The following is a 24,569-nucleotide window of genomic DNA, read 5'->3' as shown; positions in this document are numbered from 1 at the left end:
ATAAAATTGAGCACACTGAATGCAATTAAACCCTTGATAACTAAAAATCATTATGAATGCCAATTATTAAGTGACTTGTTCATCAAATATATGCATATATAGGGTGATTTCTTCTTCTCCCTAAATTAAGTATGAACTTCAACATTTTTCGTAATCTGTTATTCACAGATCTATTTCCTCCATATTCTGAGTAGACAAAGTTGGCTTCAATCTGAGCTAAAACAAATGGAGTGTTATAATGTTATATGTGAAATACTTTATCTTTCAAATAAATGATAAGTAGAAAAGTGGAGTTTAATGTATTAATCAAACAACATTAATACAGGCCCACTATCAGCAAAGTACTATTTTAGGTGCTGTAAATAATATACTAGGTGATAAGTTTTTAAAACGAGAAAAATTAAATTACTGAGTATGTAAATACTGATCAACAGTTTATTAAGAAGTCTTTTCAAAGAAAGCCAATAAAATGTACCTAAGTCATTTAAAAAAATTTTTTTCATATATAATTGGCACTTTACTGAAGTTGGTATTTCTCCTGGAAGACATATAATTGGATAATACTATTATGGAATCACAAAAGGAAAGTGTTAAAAATAAGAAATAGTAGCAAATTACTTCCTGCAATTCTTGAGTTAAAGTGAAAATATGTAAATACAATGTTATTCCTGAATTCATTTTATACTGGGATACAAAGAAGATAATCAACCTATGTTCTAATAATTCAGTAACCTTTTGTGATGGACTAGTGTATATAAATTTAAAAACAAAGTAGCTGGTTTTAAATTCATGAGTTTTCAAGAATAGTTCTCAAAAATCATCACATAAATTTGGTTAGTTTAAATTTTCATACCATAAATTTTCTAAATAAGCCCCAACTACTGGTAATGATAATTAAACTAAAACAAGTTGCAAGAAGAATAGAAATATCACTTTGTTTTTAAGATATAAACTTTTAACTAATCACTGGCTTTTTCTCTAGTTTAGTTTATTAGTTTTTTATTTCACACCTGTACAATGGGAAGTGTGTGTGTGTGTGTGTGTGTGTGTGTGTGTGTGTGTGTGTGTGTGAGTTCTGAGGTTTTTGGTGGGTTCTGAAGGCACAAGTCTGTTTCTTATATTAAAACAAAAACAAACACGTTCATAAATATACAGGAAATGCATTTAATTACAAAATACCAACTTTTAAAATATGATTGTCCGTATCGGGAGGATAATGCTGCAATGGCAATGTGAATTCTTACAAATGAAGGCCAATTTTCCGGTTGTAAAATGGTCTCCTTTTGCTATTTCACCCTTCATTTCCTGCATTGCTGAGATCACATTCTACTGAAACAGTCACAACTGCATTCTGACTCTGAAATGATACATCTGTGTCTAATGGTGGCGGCTTATACAAAAAGATTGCACACCCATTGAAGAAAACGGTGATAATTTTACAAGTAACACCTAAATACAAAAACAAAAATTAATCATGTGTTTGGGCCTTTAAGTATTACAAAAAATTAATTCTCACTGAAAAATTCCTCATGAATAGAAACTACTTTAAAGAAGAGCATTATTTACAGTTCTATATTTTAAATTTTAAAAGTTTTACAAAGAAAGGTGATATTCTTCAGTAAAACATTTCTATACAACTCAATGAACTAGTCTTTATTTTCCCTTTTAAGTTTATTTATTCTGAGAAAGAGAGAGACAGAGAGCACACATGCAAGTGGGGGAGGGGCAGAGAGAGAGATGGAGAGAGAATAGCAAGCAGGTCCCCCACTGTCAGTGTAGAGCCTGACGTGGGACTCAATCTCACAAAACAGGAGATCATGACCTGAGCCAAAATCAAGAGCTGGATGCTTAATCGACTGAGCCTCTACTTTCTTTTCAAACAGTAAAATGTACGATAACTATTCTTTTCTTGGTTATGCTTGTACATTCTTATAAAAGAAGTATTACAGAGAATTAAAATAAATCCATGTTTCACTTCTAATTTTATTAACATCGTATGTATAAAAAGTTACAAGGAATGAAGCCAGTGACAAAATATAATAGCTTACTATATCCTTGAACCTAAGTAAGTTGTAGAATTTTCATGTCCATGAAGGAAAACAATTCTTAAAATAAAAAGCCTCTGGGGCTCTTAGGAGAAAGCTTCCATGAAATAGATCACATTGAATACTCATCCAAATTTAAGTATCAACTAAAAATATGAAACAGATTCACTTCACAAATTTTGTTTTCAAAGAACTCTGATTCTGAACTTGGCTACATGAAGAGAAACTATTTCTGGCCAGAGTATAAGCATTTAAGTCACGGTTGAATAAATTAAATGACCTCATAATGTAGTTTTTACAATACCTAAATGTATTAGCCATTAGTATTTTATTCAAAACGCATATATGAAAAATAGGAATTTTCACTGAACTATGCATTTATAGAACTACATGTAGGAAGAATAATTACATAGGTATTATTGTCACAATGTTTTTAGAAAATTTAAAGGTATGTATGTTTTGGGGGAAAATTCTCATATTCATAGAGTAGGAAAAGGAACAAATTCATTATCTGTACCTTTTGGTTAAAAAATACAAACATAACAAATTAAATAATTTTTAAGCATAAAAACACAGTGAATAAAAATGTTTAACAAGTAAAAGTTGTGGAAAGATTAATTTCACCTAGTTAATATTTATTCTATTATATTTTTGAATTTATGTATTTATTTCTTCAGTGGGCATTTTATTATTTTGTCATTATAAATTCAGACATCATTCTCTAGGTTTAAACACATTGAAGCTTAATAAGCTATCCTGATACATATACCAAAATACAATCACAGTCACAACAAACTGCACAATATGTAAATATATACGTGTGTGTGTATTGTATCTAGGACTTCTGAATTTTTTTATTGAATTATAGTGGCATAAGATTTGTATTAGTTTCAAGTATATAAGAATACTTTGATATTTTTAAACATTATGAAATGATAACTACCGTAGGTCCAGTTACTGTCACCACATAAAGTCATTACAGTATTATTGAACATAGATCCTATGCTGTACATTACACCCTGTGACCTATTTTATAACTGGAAATTTGTACCTTTTATTCCCCTTCACCTATTTTGCCTGTCCACTCCTTCCCTCCCCGGTGTCAACTACCAGTTTGTTCTCTGTATCTACCAATCTGTTTCTGGCTTGTTTTGTTTCTTTTACTTGTTTGGCTTTTTTTAGATTCCACATATAAATGAGATCATATGTTATTTGTCTTTATCTGACTTATGTCATTTAGCACAATACCACCTAGGTCCATTCATGCTGTCACAAATAACAAGATTTCATCCTTTTTATTCCTGTGTAATGTTCCACTATATATATAGACCACATTTTCTTTATCCATTCATCTATCAATGGACACTTAGGTTACTTTCATATCTTACCTACTATAAATAATGTTGCAATGAACATAGGAGTACATATATTCATCAGATTAGTATTCTCATTTTCTTCAGATAAATACCCAGAAACACTCAGAAGTAGAATTACTAGATCATATTTAGTTTAGAATTAATAGATCTATTTTTAATTTTTTGAGGAACCCCCACACTATTTTACATAGCGGCTGCACCAGTTTGTATTCCTACCGACAGTGCATGAGAGTTCCCTTTTCTCCACATCCTCACCAACACTTATTATTTCTTCTTTTTGATAATAGCCATTCTGATAGGTGTGAGATGATAGCTCACTGTGTTTTTGATTTGCATCTCCCTTATGATTAGTGATGTAAAGTATCTTTTCATGTGCCTTTTGGCCATGTGAATGTCTTCTTTGGAAAAACGTCTATCAGATCCTCTGCCTATCTTTTAATCAGGTTGGTTGTTTGCTTTTTTGTGGTTGTTATTGAGTTGTATGATTTCTGTATATAGTTTGAATATCGACCCCTTATTGGACATCTCATCTCCAAGCATCTTCTCCCATTAAGTTGCCTTTTCATCTGTTTATGGTTTCCTTCACTGTACAAAAAAAGTTTTTTAGTTGAATGTGACTACATTCCCTTTATTTATTTTTGCCTTAGTTTCCCTTGCCTGAACTCAGAGATCCAAAAAACTACTGTTAAGGCTGCTGTCAAAGAGCTTATTACGTTTTCTTCTAGGAATTTTATGGTTTCAGCTCTTACACTGAAGCCTTTAATACATTTTGACTTTATTGTTGTGTATGGTGTAACAAAGAGGTCCAATTTCATTCTTTTGCATGTAGCTGTCCAGTTTTCCCAGCACCATTTATTGAAGAGACTGTCTTTTCTCCACTGTATGTTCTTGCCTGCTTTATTGTAGGTTAATTGAGCATATAAATATGGGTTTACTCTTGGGATTTCCTTAGTGCAATTGAAAAAGTTGTTTTCTTGATTTCTCTTTCTCATAGTTTGCTATTAGTGTAGAGAAATGTGACAGATTTCTGTATACTAATTTTGCATCGTGCAACTTTACCTAACTCACTTATTATTTCCAATAGTTTTTATGGTGGACTTCCAATACTATGCTGAATAAAAGTGGTGAGAGTAAGCATCCTTGTCATGTTCCTTATCATAGAAGAAAAGCTTTTATCTTTTTACTGTGGAGTAAAATGTTAGCTGTGGGTTTGTCATATGTGTCCTTTATTTATTGAGGTATGTTCCCTCTTTACCTACTTTGTTTAGAGTTTTTATCACAAATGGATGTTGAATTCTGTCAAATGCTTTTCCTTCAATTATGGAAATGATCAGGTTTTTTATCCTTAATTTTGTCAATGTCATGTGTCACACTGATTGGTTTATGGGTACTGATGAACTCTGCATCCCTGAAACAAATCCCACTTAGTCATGGTTTATGATCCTTTTAATATACTGCTGAATTAAGTTTGATACTTTGTTGAGGACTTCTGCATTTATGTTCATTAGGGATATTTGCCTGTAATTTTCTTCTTTGCAGTGTCTTTGGTTTTAATATAAGGATAATGCTGGGCTCAGAAGGATTAAGTATTAACTCTTTAAATGTTTGGTAGAATTCACCTGTGAAGCCATCTGGACCTGGACCTTTGTCTGTTGGGTATTTTTTGATTACTGATTCAATTTCATTACTAGCAATTAGTCTTATTCAGATTTTCTATTTCTTCAAGATTCAGTCTTGGAAGACTATTTTTCTAGGAACTTACTCATTTCTTCTAGGTTATCTAATTTGATGGTGTATAATTGTTCATAATATTCTCTTATGATCCTTTGTATTTCTGTGGTGTCCACTGTAATTTCTCTTCTATCATTTCTGGTTTTATTTGTTTGGGCTCTCTTTGTTTCTTGACGAGTTTAGTTAAAAGTGTTGATTTTTGTTGATTTTTGTTGATGTTTTCAAATAACCAACTCTTCGTTTCATTGATCATTTTTATTTATTTATTTGTTTATTTATTTATCTCTTATTTCACTTACTTTTTCTCCTGGTCTTTATTATTTCCTTCCTTCTAAGAACTTTGGGCTTTGTTTTCTTTTTCTAGTTTCTTTAAATGTAAACTTAGATTGTTTGAGATTTTTATTGTTTCCTAAGGAAGGCCTGTATAACAATGAACTTCCTTCCCTTTTACAACTGTTATTTGCTGCATCCCCCAAATTCTAGAACATTGTGTTTCCATTTTTATTTATCTCAAGGTATTTTTTTAATTTCTCTTTTGATTTCTTCTTTGATCCACTGGTTGTTCAGTAGCATGTTTTTATTATTTTTATTATTTTTTTATTTTAATTAATTTATTTTTAAATTTATATCCAAGTTAATTAACATATAGTGCAACAATGATTTCAGGAGATTCCTTAATGCCCCTTACCCATTTAGCTCACCTTCCCTCCCACAACCCCTCTAGCAGCCCTCTGTTTGTTTTCTATATTTAAGAGTCTCCTATGTTTTGTCCCCCTCCCTGATTTTATATTATTTTTGCTTCACTTCCCTTATGTTCATCTGTTTTGTATCTTAAATTCCTCATATGAGTGAAGTCATATGGTATGTGTCTTTCTCTAATTTCGCTTAGCAAAATACTAATTCCATACATATAGTTCCAAGTGGCAATATTTCATTCTTTTTGATTGCTAAGTAATACCACATCTTCTTTATCCATTCATCCATCGATGGACATTTGAGCTCTTTTCATACTTTGGCTATTGTCAATAGCATTGCTATAAACATTGGGGTGCATGTGACCCTTCAAAACAGCACACCTGTATCCCTTAGATAAATACCTAGTAGTGCAATTGCTGGGTCATAGAGTAGTTCTATTTTTAAGTTTTTGAGGAACCTAAGTACTGTTTTTCAGACTTGCTATACCAGTTTAGTAGCATTTTTTTAAAATCTTCACATATTTTGGAGTGACTGGGTGGCTCAGTCAGTTAAGCATCTGACTTTGGTTCAGGTCATGATCTTACAGTTTGCATGTTCGAGCCTGATGTCAGGCTCTGTGCTGACAGCTCAGAGCCTGGAGCCTGTTTCAGATTGTGTGTCCCTCTCTGTCTGCCCCTCCCCAGCTCACTCTCTCTCTTAAAAATAAATAAACATTTAAAAAAAATTTTAATAGAAAAATAAATAAATAAATCTTGACATATTTTGTGAACTTTCCAGTTTTCTTCTTGTAACTGATTTCCAATGTAATACTTTTGTGGCGAGAAAACATACCTGATATGATTTCAGTCTTCTCAAATTTATTGCAACTTGTTTTGTGACCCTGCATGTAATCTATTCTGGAGAATGTCCCATGTGCACTTGAAAAGAATGTGTATTCTGCTGTTTTGGCATGGAATGCTCTGTAAATATCTTTTAGGTTCATTTGATATATTTAAGGCCATACTTACATTATTGATTGTCTATCTGGATGATCTATCCACTAATGTGAGTGGGGTATTAAAGTCCCCTACTATTATTATATTACTATTTCTCCCATTAATACTGGTGATATTTGCTTTACATATTTAGGTACTGCTATGTTAGGTACAGAAATGTTTACAAATGCTATTGGATTGATACCTTTACCATTATGTAATGCCTTTGTCTCCTGTTCTGGTCTTTGTTTTAAAATCTATTTTGTCTGAGGGGCATCTGGATGGCTCAGTCAGGTAAGTGTCTTGACTCTTGATTTTGGCTCAGGTCATGACCCCACAGTCCATGAGATTAACCCCCACTCTGGACTCAGCATGGAGCACAGAGACTTTGGATTCTCTCTCTTTCTCTGCCCCTTCCCTTCTCATGCTTGCTCTCACACTCTCTCTCTCTCTCTCTCCAAATAAATAAATAAATAAATAAATAAATAAATAAATAAATAAACTTAAAGTCTATTTTGTCTGAAGTAAGTATTGCTATTCCAGCTTTCTTTCTATTTTTATGGAATGTCTTTTCTATCCCTTCACTTTCAGTCTGGGAGCTTATAGTAGCATATACAAGGGTCTTGTCTTTTATCCATTCAGCCACTATATGTCTTTTGCTTATAGAATTTAATTCATTTACATTTAAAGCAATTACTCATAGGTACGTACTTACTGCCATTTTGTTAACTGCTTTCTGGCTATATTTGTAATCTGTTTCTGATCCTTTCTTCTTCTCTTTTTCTCTTCTCCTGTGGCTTATTTTCTTTTACTTGTTTAGATTCCTTTTTCTTTTCCTTTGTGCATTTACTATAAATTTTTTTACATGTGTGGTAACCATAAATTTCACATATAACATCTTACGTATATAAGTCCCTTTCAAGTTGATGGTAACTTAATTTTGAACACATTTCAAAACTTTATACTTATACTCACATTCTCCACATTTTAGATTTTTGATAACACATTTTACATCTTTTTACTTCATGTTTCCTTAACTAATTATGCATTTTAAATGAACTTTACTATTTTTATCTTTTACCCTTAAAACTTACTTTATTAGAGGTTGATCTACTATCTTTATTATTTATTTACATTTACTGGTGAGATTTTTATTCTCATGTTTTCTCATTAATTAGTGTCTTTTCTTTTTAGCTTAAGAGAAGTGCCTTTAATATTTCTTGTAAGGCCGGGTTAGTGGTGATGAACTTCCTTTAGATTTTGCTTACATGGAAAACTCTTTATATCTCCTTTAATTCTAAATGATAACCTTGCTGGCTAGAGTACTCTTGCTTGACAGTTTTTTTTTTTTTTTTCCTTTAAGGTTTTGAATATGTCATGCCACTCCTTTCCATCCTGTGCAGTTTCTGCTGAAAAACCTGCTGATAGGCTTATTGGGTTTACCTTATAGGTAATATATTTCATTCCCTTGCTGCTTTTAAGATTCTCTTTTATCTTTAACCTTTATCATTTTAATTATAATTTGTCTTGGCGTGTCTCTTTGGGTTCATTTTATTTGGAACTTTCTGGGATATCTGGATGTTGATGATCCAGATGAACATCCAGATGATCCAGATGTTGATGAATCTTCCCTTTTCTAGATTAGGGAAGTTTTCGGCCATTATTTCTTCAAATAATTTTTCTGACCCTTTTCTCCCCTCTTCTCCTTCTGGGGCCCCTAAAATGCAAATGTTACTCCACTTAATGTTCTTCCAGAGGTCCCTTAAGGTATCACTTCTTTTAATTCTATTTTCATTTTGCTTCTCTGAGTGTTTTCCATTGCTGTCTTCCAGATCACTGATTCATTCCATTATTTTGTCCATTATGCTGCTGAAACCCTTAGAATATTTTTTAGTTCAGTTATGTCTTGTACCTTCTTATATTTTCTACATTTTTCTTGAAGTTCTCGCTATTCATCCATTCTTTTCCCAAAATTGGTAAGCATCTTTATGATCATTGCTTTGAACTCTTTATCAGTAGGCTGCTTATCTCTATTTCCCTAAAGTCTTTTTTTCTGAGAGTTGCTTTGTTCTTTGGTTTGGAATATATTCCTCTGTCTTCTCATTTAGCTTATCTCTCTGTTATTAGTCTATATGTTTTAGGTACAATGACTACCTTTTTCAGTCTTGAAGTCGTGGGCTTGTGTAAGAGCTGTTTCATGTGGCCCCAAAACACAATCTCCCCTGGCTACAGACACAGGCCCCCAATGGATATCCTTTTGTGGGCACTAAGTGCTAGCTGGCTACAATAGGGACGCAGCTGCTTTATGGGGTAGGTAGGGCTCCAGGTGCTTGGCCAATCCAGTTTTGGCTTGGCAGCCATATGGATAGGGCAGTGGTTAAGGTGTTTGCCTGATCCAGTTGGAGCTTGTCTGCTACATTGGGAGGGTGACGCTCAGGAAGTTTATCTTTCTAGTTGTGGCTAGATCTCTACAGTGGGTGAGTAAAGTACTGGGAATTTTCTCAGCCTGGTTACAGTGCAGGGTGCACAAACATGACCTCTGGTGCTAGTAGACGAGAGGGAGGGCACAGAAAATGACATTCAAAGACTGTCACCACCAAGTTGGGATGAAATTACAAAAATGGCAACTACCAGGGCTTCTGTCCCTGGATAATGTCACCGCAGGTTCCTGCCTCTCTAGCAGCCACCTTAAATTTAGTAAGTGGGTCTTCTGTGCTTATAGTCTGGGTGTTTTTCAATCTGTTGCTTTTGTGCTGGATCTCAGGATGAATGGGTCTGCACATAAGCCCTTTAAGAGTGGGATTTCTGTTCCCTATAGTTCTGTGATTCTCTTGATCTTAATCTCTGTTTATTTTCACAACCAGATGTTTTGAGATCTTGTCTTTCCAGTGCCAGTCCTCAGGGTCAGGGTGCCTATTGTGCAGCACAATCCATTCACTAGTTGAGGAACTGCTCTTTATTTTGGGGATCCTTCCCAATTGTGGAGTTACTGTGTCTGGGGTGAGATCCTCAGCAAGGCCATGTCTCTGCCTTTCCTACCCTACTTAATGCATCTCTTTTGTCTTTTGTTATGGGGTGCTGTGTCAAATGCTAAGATCCTTTTTAGAAAATTATTCTATATGTAGCTGTAAATTTATTGTGTCCATGGGAGGAGATGAGTTCAGGGTCTTCCTATGCCACCATCTTGAAACCTCTACCTCTATTTTTAATTTAAATATTTTAATATTTTAGGTTGTTTTTAAATTTTTAAATTTTAACTCTTGCAAAACACATGCATTGGCATAATCAATCTTTTGCAATCTTAAATGTCATTTATTGCTTAACCAAGACTATCCAAGATGGGCTACCAAAGGCAAAAAGGGTTAAACATCATAGCTAACCTTTTAAACTATAAAAACATTTCTTAAAACATGCCTCCGAGCCAAAAGATACTTCCCTACCTCAGCTCTAAGTACTTTCCAAAGAGCAGGTATCTAGATGACAATCATTCCAGAGAGTTTTTCAGAATTGTCTTTTTTCTTTTTGTCAGACTTTCAAAAAATTTTTGACAGAAGTTGTTTTAAAAAATTACATGTGATTTCATGAAAGGTAAAATGTTATTCTCTTCTGAGACTGAGCCTAACAGACTCATTAAAACCTTTCATCACATGCTGTGTTAACTGATCTCTATAGGATACCCCAGTAGCATGAACTAATAAACATTATAAAACTTAAGTAACAATAAGATTTTTTTTTCTTTTGACATTACCAATTTAATCTAAAGTTATCAAGAAATCACCACTTACTTATGGCTACTAGCATGTAGGCCATCTTGATGTTATCATAAATCCAGCAAGCACCTCTAGTTCCACATTCATTAATATCCCACAGAATACATGTGCTGTCTATTGTGATACCAAATATAATTGGTCCAGGTATTGTGCCTAGAAGAATTATATGTGAAATACACATCAGTAAAGATTATAGCCTACAGTTATAGATTTTTATATACATGGTTATACATATATTTTATATAAATAAGACTAGGAATTAATCTGGACATATATAAATCAATCAGTTCATGTACAAGTAATAGGGGTATAAAGAAACAGATAAAACATTCTAAAATAATTATATAATTATTATATACTTCTAATCAATTCAAAAATTCATTTTAATAAGAATATCTGGCATGCATTAGGCTAACATTTAGCTAAGTAAATATTTTAATTCATTGCTTTCCTAATTTAATGAATATGTTTGAAATTAGCTATTTTAATTTTAAAAAATCAAAATTATTGATGCACAAGTGCTAAACTACAGTATATGTGTTATGTGCATGTGCATGCATGAAGAGTGCACATGTGTATGCACACACATGCACATACATATACATTCATACTAACATGCTTAGGAATACTATCTCAAAAACACCCCCTCCCTCGCATGAAGTCACGAGGCTCTAAGCTGCCACATCTTTAGGAAGTTTCCAACTGTTGCAAATCAAATACATGAAGTGGTATTTCTTAGACAAAGATTTCAGTTACATCCAGTCTGCTTTTTCATGACCTGAAGACTGACAGAGTCAAAATAGCACTGGATTGAGAATAAAGTTATCATTTTCCTATTCTCATTTTCACCACAAATTGTGTAACCCTGGGCAAATCCCTGAATCTCCCAGAACCTTAATTTATTCACCTGAAGATGGGAAAGTTGGTTCACAGGATTTCTAATGCTCCTAACTTTTGGTTTTTAGTTTTATAAATGATCTTTATATTATGGGTATAATATTGTGGGAATAATCATACACACATATAATTATGTGTATAATACAGTATTTCTGTCCTTCTGTTTCTTCCTACATCTGGAAACTTATGAAATTTTCTATAAAATCTTTCTTCCATCAATTCTTAACTAGCCACAATATGTATGCCAAATTTTAATTGAAATTTGTTAACTCATTATTTTTCATTGCTAATACGATATAATTATGCCCCAAATGGAGATCAATGCTGGGAGAAAAGGAATTGCAATAGTTATAAATATGATTCTATCATAATTTATGTTGATAATAGTTTTACATGAATAGGAAAAATTTATGTATTTTACTGTGCTCAATTAAAAATGTGTTGATGATCCTATGTTATATTTATAATAAATATGATACACTCTTTAAAGTTATATTTGTAACAGAATTGGAAATGACAGTTAACCAATCAGGTAGGTTAAAGAGTAAAGTCATTATTTTCTTATGTGATCTGTAAACAATACTACATCTCAAATATTAGAAAACAACTTTCTTCCATGACAATTACATAGTTTTCTATGGCATTTAAATTATTTTCTTGGCATATCCCTTAAGTGAATTAATCAATAATGCTAATCAACAAAAATAACCAACAGTCACCAATGAATTAAGAAAAATGGCATACCAACTAATCGAAGCAGCATAAACTGTATTCCCAATGCTAGGGACCGTTGCCTCTGATTAACACACCTAAAGATATCAAATATGTATACATTAACTAAAAGTGGTCATATAGTATATTTGCTCTTAAAGCCAATTTATTTTTCTACCAGTTTAGCATTTCTAGATTAAGTAAATGTTATGTGCATGAAATAAACAAACTATTTGTAACAGCTTATACAGAGTTGAACCTTTCTGGAATTATAAAAGAAGAAAAATGTTACATGAACTAAAACACTACAAAACACCAAAAAGAATCAAAGTTTGACAAATATATCGAATATGTATGAATTGAAACAAATGTAAAAAAGAAAGCACATGCATTAATAAGACTTGTTTTTTACTATCCCTTAAGTCACAAGTCACATGACTTAAGTCACAAACAAATAAATATTACTCTAATTCTTACTAAGTTTTGAGACAGAAACCATACATAGGGGATAAAGTACTAATTCAGGTTTTGTAAAACAGTTGTTGAGGCTCAATCTGATTCAACAATGATTCTTTAAGTAATGACTATCAAACATGAAATGAGACACGATACTGGCACACAAGAGTTAGACAGGAGATAAAAGAGATCAACTAGTTTTTAAAAACAAATATGTAGTTGAAAAGTTTTATAGATAATGTTCCAAAAATGAAGTTTTAAAAAATTGTTTTCTCAGTTCTCTAACTCCAATTTCCACATAGGATAATGTTATCAGACTATTTAATATTTGCAGACAGAATCTCCAAAATTTCCATTGGACAAAAAGTATGTGAAAAAGTAATGAGTATCAGGGAACAAAAACTGAAGAGTAAAAAAGCTAGAGGTTGTTAGGAAAGACATAGAAAGACTGATGAACTTATGAAAGGGCAGATTTTTTTATCAAAAAAAATTGATAAGTATTTTTATCAAGTGTTGTGAAGGAAAAAGAGCAAATTGAAAGCTCAAAACACTGCCAAGAGCCATGTGGCATCTAGCTTCTCATCTAGTAGAGCATTGTTTAGAGAAGGTTGAATATCACTGCACCTACTATATGAGGTAGAATTCAGGTCATTCTGATTCTGACATATGCGGAATACTCTATATTTCCATCATACTCAAACACGGTTGAATAGCTTAAACTGAAGCCTGATGAAAGAGTCAGAGAAGCTAAAGTCAAGTATATTCCAGATAGGCAATATTAAGACACTTTCACATACATGATCACATTTAAACCTCATATATCTGGGGTTCAATGAAGTAGCTTTTCCAATGTCATAGAAGTAACAATGTTATAAGAACTGAATTAGTTTTAGAACCAGTGGTCAATATATGAACCAAATGAACCTGAGTCTATTTTCTTTACACTCAAATTGTCTTAGGGATGGCAAATTTCACAATATAATACATACCTTAGGATGGACACAGTTATAGGAGTACCAGCCATAAATGTAAAGATAATTGTAGCAAAGAAAATGCCAAGGAATATGGGCAAATTTGCACATCGACTTTCACATTTTCCAGCTTTAACTTCAGAAATAAAACTTGCCGAAGTAGGAGTTATTTCTGTATTCCTTGCAATACAGGAACAATTGTAATATTCCTACAAATATTAGACATGATGATATTGCACGTGCTTATCTTGAAAACATATTTTATCATTGTAAGTTAGGTGATTTACAGACATGGCAATCATTTTACACAATCTTAATCTTTGAACAACAAATAATGCTGCAAAAGAGTAATTAACTTTTAAGAGATTAAGTAAGTGAAAATAAAGGACAACATTTATGAAGTAGAATCATCTGTATTTGAGTAGTGTTCACTGCTTCAACTTGTAAGCTATTACTGACTCATAACTTATAAAATAAATGGACAAGAATATACCAATTATCTGACCTCACCTTCCAGACTACTTTTAATAAATCATATTTGTTCAAATTATTTTCTTGCTTTCTTTTCCATTATAGAAGGTAAAGAAGCACACTATCTACGATAGTTTGAAAGGACAAACACTATAATTTTAACAAATGTCACCGCAAAATTAACTAATATATCACAAGTCTCTAGGAAAAAAATATGTTGCTTTCAAGTAAACAACTTTACTATCATCTTCTGAACTTTCTGTAATTGCTTTACTAAAAGCAAGTTCTATCCCTTCTAAGATGACATATTTATGACAATGATAAGCTAGAAGTTATTGTTTTATTATCCTAAAGGCTATTTTATATATAAATATATAAGATTAACTATTTAATATATACTTACATATAAATTAATAATATGAACTGTTGGAAGGTAACATGTTAAAAGATTACAATTATTACTTTTGTAGGAAAGAAATTCAGAGTTTAGGGGTGCCTGGATGGCTCAATTGGTTAAGCTTCCGACTTCGGCCTAAGTCATGATCTTGCCATTCCCAAGTTCAAGCCCCGCATTGGGGTCTGTGCTGGCAGCTCTGAGCCTGGAACCTGCTTCAAATTCTGTGTCTCCTTCTTTCTCTCTTCCCCTCCCCCATCCTCACTCTGTCTCTCTCTCTCTCTCTCAACAATAAATAAACATTAGGAAAAAAAATCCAGAGTTTAAGAAGTTTGTTAGGCATAATTACTTTTTAAATGTTTTTTTACAGCTCAATTGCATTCTTACTATAACTCTTTTTACAAGTTTAAGGCCTCAATAAAGTCATAACAGAGCCATAGAAGTCAAAGGGAAATAGTACTTTTTTTATTCTAAAGGCCAGAGACCTTTTTTCAGTGCTAAAGCTAATCTAAGGCCAGTGGTACTGACACAGGATATCCAAATATGCAGATGACACTCCCAAAATGGAATATTACATACTCAGCACCTGGATATATCAAATAACGAAGAAATGTAGCCTTTAAAATTTTAAGAGAAAAGTATTTTATATCTTGATGAAACTATATACCTCTCTTAAATAAAAAAGTATACAATTTTACCTGCAATATACTAGCTCTTACTCAACATTTGCTTTGTTGTTTGGGTCAGTGTAAAAATATAAGACTAATATTTCTGTGAACAAATGTGCATAGGTATTTACTGTATTATTATCAATGCATTTTGCCTCTCTGAAATATTCCATAAGAAAAAAATCCTGTGAAAAAATGAGTTGTGACATGGACCAGATAGACATGAAAAGCCAGAACAAATAGAAAATTTGTAAGTCAAAATAACTTGCTTTTCCTAAACAATCACTAGAGGACGATTTGCTATTTAAGATGGAAATTACAGTACTTGGGGAAAAATATAAATATCAAATTAATCATATCAAAATAACCAATACCACTTCAAGTATGTTCTGGGTATTAAAGTTTTTTTTTTCTTTTTTTGGTTTCCTTATGCAGGATAATATTTGTGTCTAACATTTTTAGTTATGGGAGTAAAAATCTACAAATATCTTTTTGTTGTAATCTACTGATTAGAGTTATTCAATAGCCCTTAGCAATCATATTTTATACACAAGAAAATGTTACCTACATACCTACCTCTGAAAGTAATAGTTACCTATCATTTGATACTTCTGATTCTGTAACATGCATCATGCTCATTTGTGGAATTTGATCCCTTATAAGTAACACAAACACCTAATTTTCTCAATCTGTTTTAAAACTAAAGGAAGCCCAGATGTCTAACTAGTTTGAAGGCATGATAACCCTGAGACCTGAGATCTTAAAAATCTTCTGGAGGCCATTTATTTTTCATAGGTACTTTATGGTAATGATATAGTTTTATCCCATGGATTAAAATTGCACATATGGTACCCCAGTCTGTTAGGTCTACTATGATTCACCACAGATATTTTTTTGACACATTTTTCAATGTTCTTAGATGATCGTTTTAAAATCTATAAGTGAGGTAATGTGGAAAAAAATGTACATTGTTCCTCATATTCTCACACACCCTGCAGGAAGATCAAATCCTAGTATGTTCAGATAAATTTCTAATGTATTTATTACACACAAAATCATTAAAGATATGTGTACATGTATATGCACACATATATTTATGTGTTTATGAACATATAAATGCATACAACCACACACATATACACACAAACACATCCAAGTTGGCTTTAGAAGAAATCTGAAGTAATTTTATAGATTCTTTCAATTAGCTTTTTCTACTTATTTATGTATAAATCTTTTCTTACAATCTTAAACTTATCTTTATATGGTAAAAGAAATGCCATTCCACTAGTCTACATTTCAAATATTCAAGATTGTACTGTTTTGTCATAATTGTTATGTATCTTACTCATTGTGGTCTCTTATTTCACAGTATATATTTCTCTCAGATCTTTTTAAAGTTATCACATTACGTATTAATCCATAACATATTATGTACTACTAATAATCTGAATGCTATTTTTCCCCAAACTCTTAAATTTAGCTAAGATGAAATCTTTAGATTATAGATATAGTACAATAAAATTCTATTGGATCTTCTTAAACTATTTAGCTGTTTAAAAAAATCATATCTAGGTAAACTAATATGCGTTCTAACCTAGAATTGAAAGTAAATTTGTATTTGAGAATTAATGATTTGGGGCATTTTAAAATGAATCTGTGGTGCATCAAATAAGAATAATAAATATTTATTATGTTTCTAATATATACACTGTAATTAGTAAGAAAAGAAGTTCCCTGACTTCTAGGGGCATAAAGCATGGTTGAGGAAATAACACAATGTAAAAAGGTAAATAATATTTCATTACTATAGTAGAAGTGATGTAACAAGATGTAGGTGATTAACTGCCAAATTTATTTTTCATCATTTAATGCATCTGAAATATAAAGGAAGAAGAGTCTTTTCCAGCAGGAGTGCTTAGGGTCTTTAAAAAACAAAAAATGTATATATGCATACACACACACACAATTAAGAACACTGTGCATGAGCTCTACCCTCTTAACAAATTTAAAGTGTGTAATACATTATTGTTGACAATACATACAATGTTGTATAGCAGATTGCTAAAGTTTATCCATCTAACTTTGACTGAAACTTTATGCTGGCTTCTGAATGAAGGAGGTGGGCCAGCAAGGGAAGAACAGACAGGTACTACATAACTCCACTAGAAGGACAAAGAAGGTCATCCATAAATGTACAAACACACTACCTCATTAAGGTAAAGCAGAAGACCCAAGTTACCTTTGGCTGTCTTTTTAAAAGAGAATTTTTACAACCTGCAAAGCAGGGAGAGAAATACTGGACCCCATCTCCTCCACAGACAGGATAATAATATGATTGAAAGCAGTTACAATCGGCATTACAAGGAGCAGTCAAGTTTCCCAGTTCTCCTGTCCTGTCATCAAGAAATGAAATGAGGCAAATTATCTATATTGTAACTTTTAATGAACACTTCAGAAGCATTGTTAGATCTTGCCCTTCAGTCATTTATTTACTCACTCAACACATACTTAATTACTGAATGAATAAAACAAATCAAATGTCTGCCTTTTCACACAAAATTTAATTTCTTGTGGGAGAGAGAGTCAGCATAAACAATACTTATATAATACAATGTGTCTCAGTGATAAGAAAAACAGGCAGAGTAAGTAAATAAAGCAGGGTTTCTCATTAGGTGCTACATTATTCTTTGAAGGGGTAGCAGGGAGGGAGTGCTGCTTTTGTGGATTATAGGATGCCTAGCAGCATCCCTGGCCTCTACCCATTAGATGCCAGTAGTATCCCTCAGTTATGATAACCAAAATGTCTCCAGACATTGCTAAATTTCCCTAGAGTGTGGAAAATTTTACATCTACAAGGATGAATAAAATAATGGTTTTCAAAATACTCATACTCATTTTATCAGTGGGAAAACTAGGGCCCAGAGAGATTAAGCTTTCTATCTTCACCAAATATTCCTGGTTCCCAGGCTCAGTTTTGCTCCACGCTGCCTTTTAATAGGATGCAATATCTTTGATAACATCGTTATGTTATTGTTAGGGTTACCCTAACCAAAGATACTTCTCCAATCCCTGTTCATCCATTCAACCAATAAACATTGAGCAAATGCTAGGCCCTATGCTAGGTATCAGGAATACAGCTGAGTAAAGTAGTTGCTGTCCTCAAAGATTTCACAGTCTAGGAGTAGAGATAGACACAGAAAATTATACACTAATACGGTGAACATGGTTACAGGTATTTGCAAAGTGTACTTTAGAAGCACTGAAGGACAAGCTGAAGTTTAGGTGAGAGTCTTTAGGAGCTACTACCTGAGAAAGTCTTAAAGGAAGAGTAAGAGTTAGCTGGATACAAGGGGAATGTGAAGGGCACTTCAGAAAAGCTGGTACAAAAGCATAAAGGTGAGATATAGCTTCCTATATGGACAAATATGAATGATGTCTGAGGCAGTGAGTGATCAGAAACATAGTTGAAGAGACCAGATAAATGAAGGCCTTATCGACCTGTTAAAAAAACAATGGGTTTTAACCTATTTTTGAAAAGGTAATCAAAGTATTTTTACACTGGAAAGTGACACTGTCAAAAGCACATCTTAGAGAAATAATGCTAGGAGTGATGCAGAGTATAAATGTGAAGGAAGGAGACCAGTTATAATATGCCAAACAGTAATTTATGACAATCGACAATATATAGGAGAACCAAAATAGAACATTTGATTAAAGGAGACAGATTTGGGAAATATTTTGGCTGATTCTGGATGTAGAATCATCTAAAATATTGGGGGTAAGATTTGGTGTTTGAAGATGGGTATAGGACAAAAGAGTCAAGAAACTATTATTAGAAAAATAGTCAATGCTTGAAAAGCTTATTAAATGCTCTTAATATATACATATTGTTTTTAAAATACATAACACATTTTAAATTTCCTGAATATTTAAAATATACACGTGTATAAACACACACACCCATACCACATACTGTCTAACTTGGTGTTTTGGTAGAAAAAGAGGACTAGTTTGGGGAGGACATGATGAATGAGGTTTTATACATACTGAGGTTTAAGAGTATCAGAATTTGGTGAAGAAATATGGCCTGGAGCTAGATATCTAATATCGTTTGCATATAAATGTGGCTGAAACCATGATAATGATAAGATTAGCCATAGAAGGAGCATAGAGCAAGAGAGTAGAGGTCTCAAGTGTCCATTTATTTCATGAATACATAGTAAGCTCCAATATTGTGCTAGACTCTACTCAAAGTGATGGAAACATATCTAAAAGAAATAAATAGAAAAAGGGAGGGAGGAAAGAAGGAAATGGAAAAGGAAGGCAGGCAGGTAGGGCAGAAAGAAAAAGATAATAAAATCCCTCCTCATCACCATGAAGCTAACTTCCTTGCTCTCCACTGCAGGTCAAAATCAGTAAATGAGTGATTTATCTAAGGATTATAAGAGAATAACTGCTATGTTGGAAAATGATATTTAAGGGGGAGGTGGAGAATAAGGAGTCAAGAAAGAGTAAAGGAGAGAAAACAAATTGGAAACAAATCAGTGGAAGTTGGAAGAAAAGGTGATCAAAGAGTGAATTGTAAATAATTCATTACTCTTCCTGGAGTCTCTTCCTCTAATCAATTCCATAGGCTGCTGCTAGATTTCTTTATCAAGCACTATTTTAGCCACAAAAACAAGCATTATAGTCTACCTACAACTAGCTTACAATATAGATACAGAAGTAAGGTGACTACAGAAATACTACCCCTTCAATTCTAGAAATGGTGTCTACACATTTTTAAACTTAACTTTTTTTTTTTTAATTTTTTTTTTCAACGTTTTTATTTATTTTTGGGACAGAGAGAGACAGAGCATGAACGGGGGAGGAGCAGAGAGAGAGGGAGACACAGAATCGGAAACAGGCTCCAGGCTCTGAGCCATCAGCCCAGAGCCTGACGCGGGGCTCGAACTCCCGGACCGCGAGATCGTGACCTGGCTGAAGTCGGACACTTAACCGACTGCGCCACCCAGGCGCCCCTAAACTTAACTTTTCCAACGTAAAATTCTCACACTATCAATATGTGATTACTAAGAACATGAAGGTGTATGACAGTATGATGCAAACTTAAGTAGAAACAGAGAAATGTAGCATATATTCCTTTTAGTTAAGTGTATATAAACTACTTAAGCCTATATATTTTATAAAGGTTAATTTCATGAGGTAAAGGGGAAACTATTATTAAAAAAATAGTCAATGCTTGAAAAGTTTCTTAAATGCTCTTAATATATACATATTGTTTTTAAAACACATATTTTAAATTTCCTGAATATTTAGGGGCGCCTGGGTGGCGCAGTCGGTTAAGCGTCCGACTTCAGCCAGGTCACGATCTCGCGGTCCGTGAGTTCGAGCCCCGTGTCAGGCTCTGGGCTGATGGCTCAGAGCTGGAGCCTGTTTCCGAGTCTGTGTCTCCCTCCCTCTCTGCCCCTCCCCCGTTCATGCTCTGTCTCTCTCTGTCCCAAAAATAAATAAACGTTGAAAAAAAAATTTTTTCCTGAATATTTAAAATATACACGTGTATAAACACACACACCCATATATGTGAGCAACACATTTATAACAAATAATAGAATTTAAATGTCAATTTCTTATTTGAATCCCAACTATTCTATAATTATGTCTCTACTGTAAGGAAAGATTTCCCTAAACCTATCATAACATCTTAATAGGTATGCATCTTTAAGGTGCTGTTTCAGATAAGTAAAGCAATTCTCGCTATAGACCAGATAGAGAAAAAATACTGTGTGTACTAACTACAGTATTTCATATTTCACAAGGCTCTAAGTAGAAAGTAAAACACAAATCACAATTATCAACACTGATTACCAGAACAAACCCAGAGTCAAGGCAATATGAGAACAGTAGGAAGCTTTAATAACTAATATATTTCTAGAAATGACAGTCTGCTTTCAATTGTTGTGTCCACATTAAACATTTAATAATAAATTAATGTAAAATATTACAAATATTAAAAATACCCTCTGAAATGATTAGTATTGTTAATCTTAAGGTTTTTTTTTAAAGTTTCATTCATTTTTGAGAGAGAGAAAGCATGTGCGCATGCACAAGTGGGGGAGGGGCAGAGAGAGGGAGACACAGAATCCAAAGCAGGCTTCAGGTTCTGGGCTGTCAGTGCAAAACCCTAATGCAGGGCTTGAACCCACAAACGGTGAGATCATGAACTGAGCTGAAGTCAGATGCATAACTGACTGAACCACCGAGGTACCCCAATCTTAAGTTTTTAATATATACTATTTAACAGGATTTTAAATGAACCTATCAATAAGCCTAATTCATTAATTCATAGTTGCAAAGCTGTGTTTGACAACCATAACTTCTTTTTCCTCATAACTAACAAGGTATGTTTTGTGCTTCTTAGTCTGTTTCTCTTTCCATATACTACTTTTTTTTTTAATATATGTGTTTGTTGGATGAGGCTATAGTGAGTAAACTATCTACGGTATGGACATTTTAATATGCAGTGTACAGAGCTAACATGAAGAATTTGAGGGGCACCTGAGTGGCTCAGTTAAGCGTCTAACTCTTGATTTCTGCTCAGATAATGACTTCACAGTTCCCGCGTTGGAGCCCCGTGTCAGGCTCTGCACTGACATTGTGGAGCTTGTTTGGGATTCTCTCTCTCCCTCTCTCTCTCTGCCCCTTCCCCACTCAAGCACATGGGTGCACACTCTCTCTCAAAATAAATAAATGAACTTAAAAAAAAAAAGAAAATGAGGCCACAGAGGAAAAAAACATTGACAATGTCTCACCTATTCTGCGACATTAAACTCTATCTCCATCTCCATTTATATCTAAATAAATACACACAACTCAAACTGACACCTTCTCTCTTGTCTTCCCTTCCGATTAGGCAAAGGACAGCTTATCTGGTAGGAACTCTTGTTTAAGGTAGAAAATAGCAAATAGATTCACATCCACATCATTCATCTTTCAAGGTAATTAAACTAGTGGTAAACTATCCAGAACTTTCTGTTCTAAAAGGAATATACAAAAAACAAGTGGTTTCTCAGGATACATTTGGGTAAAGTTTATAGGTGTAAAGTCAGGTCTGCAGTACTTACCTGTACCTACCTTTCAACATTTCCAGATATTTTTTCATTTAGGAACATGACCTAAGTCCCATTGGAACTGGTTCCTGAACCTACCAGCCTTTACTAGGCATTTATGCCTAATATACTCCCTCTGCCTTTCCCTCTTCTCAAATTTTTAACTCTCATAGCTTTTTTTGTACCCTTAAAAAATATGTAAACCAATTTCTCTGTTATACCATGAAACTTATTCTGAATCTAATCAAAGGATACTGAAAAGCTCTCCTTCTTTTGAATTTCATAGCCCTTTGTGTGTCTCTCATTACCTAATACATTGTTCATTTACCGTTTTTTTTCCCAATCACTCCTGCTACATTGCAAACTCCTTTAGAGCAGGGATTTTTCAGCCACAGGATGTAGTAAAAAAATGTTGAATAAATGTAATAGAGGTGAACTTAACATTGCTTTAGAATGCTCAGCATCTCATTAATGTAAAAGAATGACAGCAACTGCAAATCACAATCGTTACTGGCAAACTCATCCAACAAAGTACATTCTACTTAGGTTATTGGAATGCCATACTCTACAGAACTGTGGAGTCCTTGACCTAGAGTACCATCTCCCTTACCAGCCTCAAACACATTCAGTGAAACAATTAAAGCAACACTGCAGGCTATGAATGCACCACTATGCAACATCCTCCTGCCTGATCCGCTAATTCATGCCTTAGGATTTCAAAACTAAACATACAAGGCAAAAGTAAACATACAAAGATAAAATGGTCATACCAGTTACAGGTGGAAACATGTTTACAGGTCATAACAAGGAGTCATTTATTTCTTTACAATAACCATGAACTTCTAAAGTGGAAACAATAATCATTAGTATAACCTAGGACTAGCTTCATTTTAATTTATCTGCAGACTATTTTCAACCCCCCTAATACACTAATGTCACCATAGAGGCATCTCCATTTTTAAAGATTTAAATCAATAGCAACATATGAAATTCTCCATAGGATGTGAATCCTTTCAGGGCAAAGATTCTGTTACTTTAATCTTTGTATCCCTGAACATAGTTCAGGATACATTGCCCAGGATAGAATAGTTGAGTAGTTACTCTTTAACTGCTCTCCAGATAAACACCCAACATTTAATAAGATGCCAAATTATTTAAACCAGCAAAACAAGAAAAAAAAAAAAAAAAACCTTACATCTTCTTATATACGAAAAAGCCAATTTTTCATTATTTTATTCAAGAAAGCATATACTTGAAAATACACAGCTTTTACTCTCATATCAATATCAAAAAGTACTGAAATATATTTACCCATTATATGATTCAGACACACCGGCAAAAGGCTCATTTTCACAGTTGGCATAAACAAATACAAAACTCAGCACAAGCGCAACTAAAGATGTGAGCAAAGCAAACTTCATTGTGTTTTTACATGTCATTTTGAGTTTTGAAACAAGTACACCACCTAAAATATGACCAAGAGCAGCTCCAGGAATTAAAACAGCCCCTGATGAGAAAGAAGACACAGAGAGTGAGAAAACATACAGGTGTAGTCAGTTACTTACATGACAAATTGGGAAACATCAAAAACAAGCACCAGTACTATTTTAACATATGAATGCTATCATGTGATTTATAATGTTTTGAATATTAAGATCAACAAATATTCTCTTTAGCTATACAGCCTCTGTATTTCGTGTTCATACAACAGACTGTCTATTAACAGAAAATCTGAAACTTTTATCAAAATCAGTAGTTTAAATTTCAAGAAGTGGCTATCCAAAATGATATATTATTCTAATAAAAAATTAATGTAGTAAAGTAAAATTATTAGATTAAATCTGAACAAAGAAAAAAATGGTTTACCTCCAAGGGTAGCTGCAAAGCTGGAAGACAATCCAAATTGATTTTCTATAAATTTAGGTAAAAATGTAGCAAATCCAGTAGTAATTAAGGCTTCTGAGGAAGTTGAAAAAACTAAACACATAAAGACAGTATTCCTCATCAAATTCTAAAGAAAAAATACAGTTCACCAAATGAATAAGTATGATTATACTGCAAAATGTAACATTAAAATGGCAGCATGATGAAATGGCAAATATTTAATAAACACAGTATAACTATAAAATTTCAGCATTTCCTCCAGCATAAAAATGAAATATTAATAGCTTGATATATACAACATTGAGAAAATTTATATGTGGAGCACCTAGAGAATTGACAGGTGATTGATTCAACAGTAGGGTGACTGTGCCTTTATCATATGCAAAGGATGGGGTAAAGGAGGTAAAATCCAGGTT

At 33.2% G+C, this 24,569-nt stretch overlaps 1 protein-coding gene across 2 annotated transcripts in view; it reads right to left on the bottom strand.

Annotated features, from left to right (window-relative positions):
- Nucleotides 1–1,150: 1,150 nt before the first annotated feature.
- Nucleotides 1,151–24,569, bottom strand: part of SLCO4C1 (solute carrier organic anion transporter family member 4C1) — a 77,042-nt gene continuing 53,623 nt past the window's right edge. For both annotated transcript variants that reach the window (XM_025924531.2, XM_086691152.1), the window contains exons 7-13: nucleotides 24,136–24,280; nucleotides 23,581–23,776; nucleotides 17,400–17,553; nucleotides 13,646–13,836; nucleotides 12,234–12,298; nucleotides 10,608–10,745; nucleotides 1,151–1,449 (exon numbers count right to left, since the gene is read on the bottom strand). In XM_025924531.2, the coding sequence (XP_025780316.1) occupies nucleotides 1,292–1,449; nucleotides 10,608–10,745; nucleotides 12,234–12,298; nucleotides 13,646–13,836; nucleotides 17,400–17,553; nucleotides 23,581–23,776; nucleotides 24,136–24,280 (1,047 nt within the window). In that variant the 3' untranslated portion in view covers nucleotides 1,151–1,291. The remainder of the gene's footprint in view (nucleotides 1,450–10,607; nucleotides 10,746–12,233; nucleotides 12,299–13,645; nucleotides 13,837–17,399; nucleotides 17,554–23,580; nucleotides 23,777–24,135; nucleotides 24,281–24,569) is intronic.

This window comes from Puma concolor, chromosome A1 (genome assembly GCF_028749965.1).
Source record: "Puma concolor isolate L17-30 chromosome A1, mPumCon1.1.hap2, whole genome shotgun sequence".
Taxonomy (NCBI): domain Eukaryota; kingdom Metazoa; phylum Chordata; class Mammalia; order Carnivora; family Felidae; genus Puma; species Puma concolor.
Note: the sequence above shows the minus strand (reverse complement) of the source record. Positions and strands in the feature narration are given on the sequence as shown.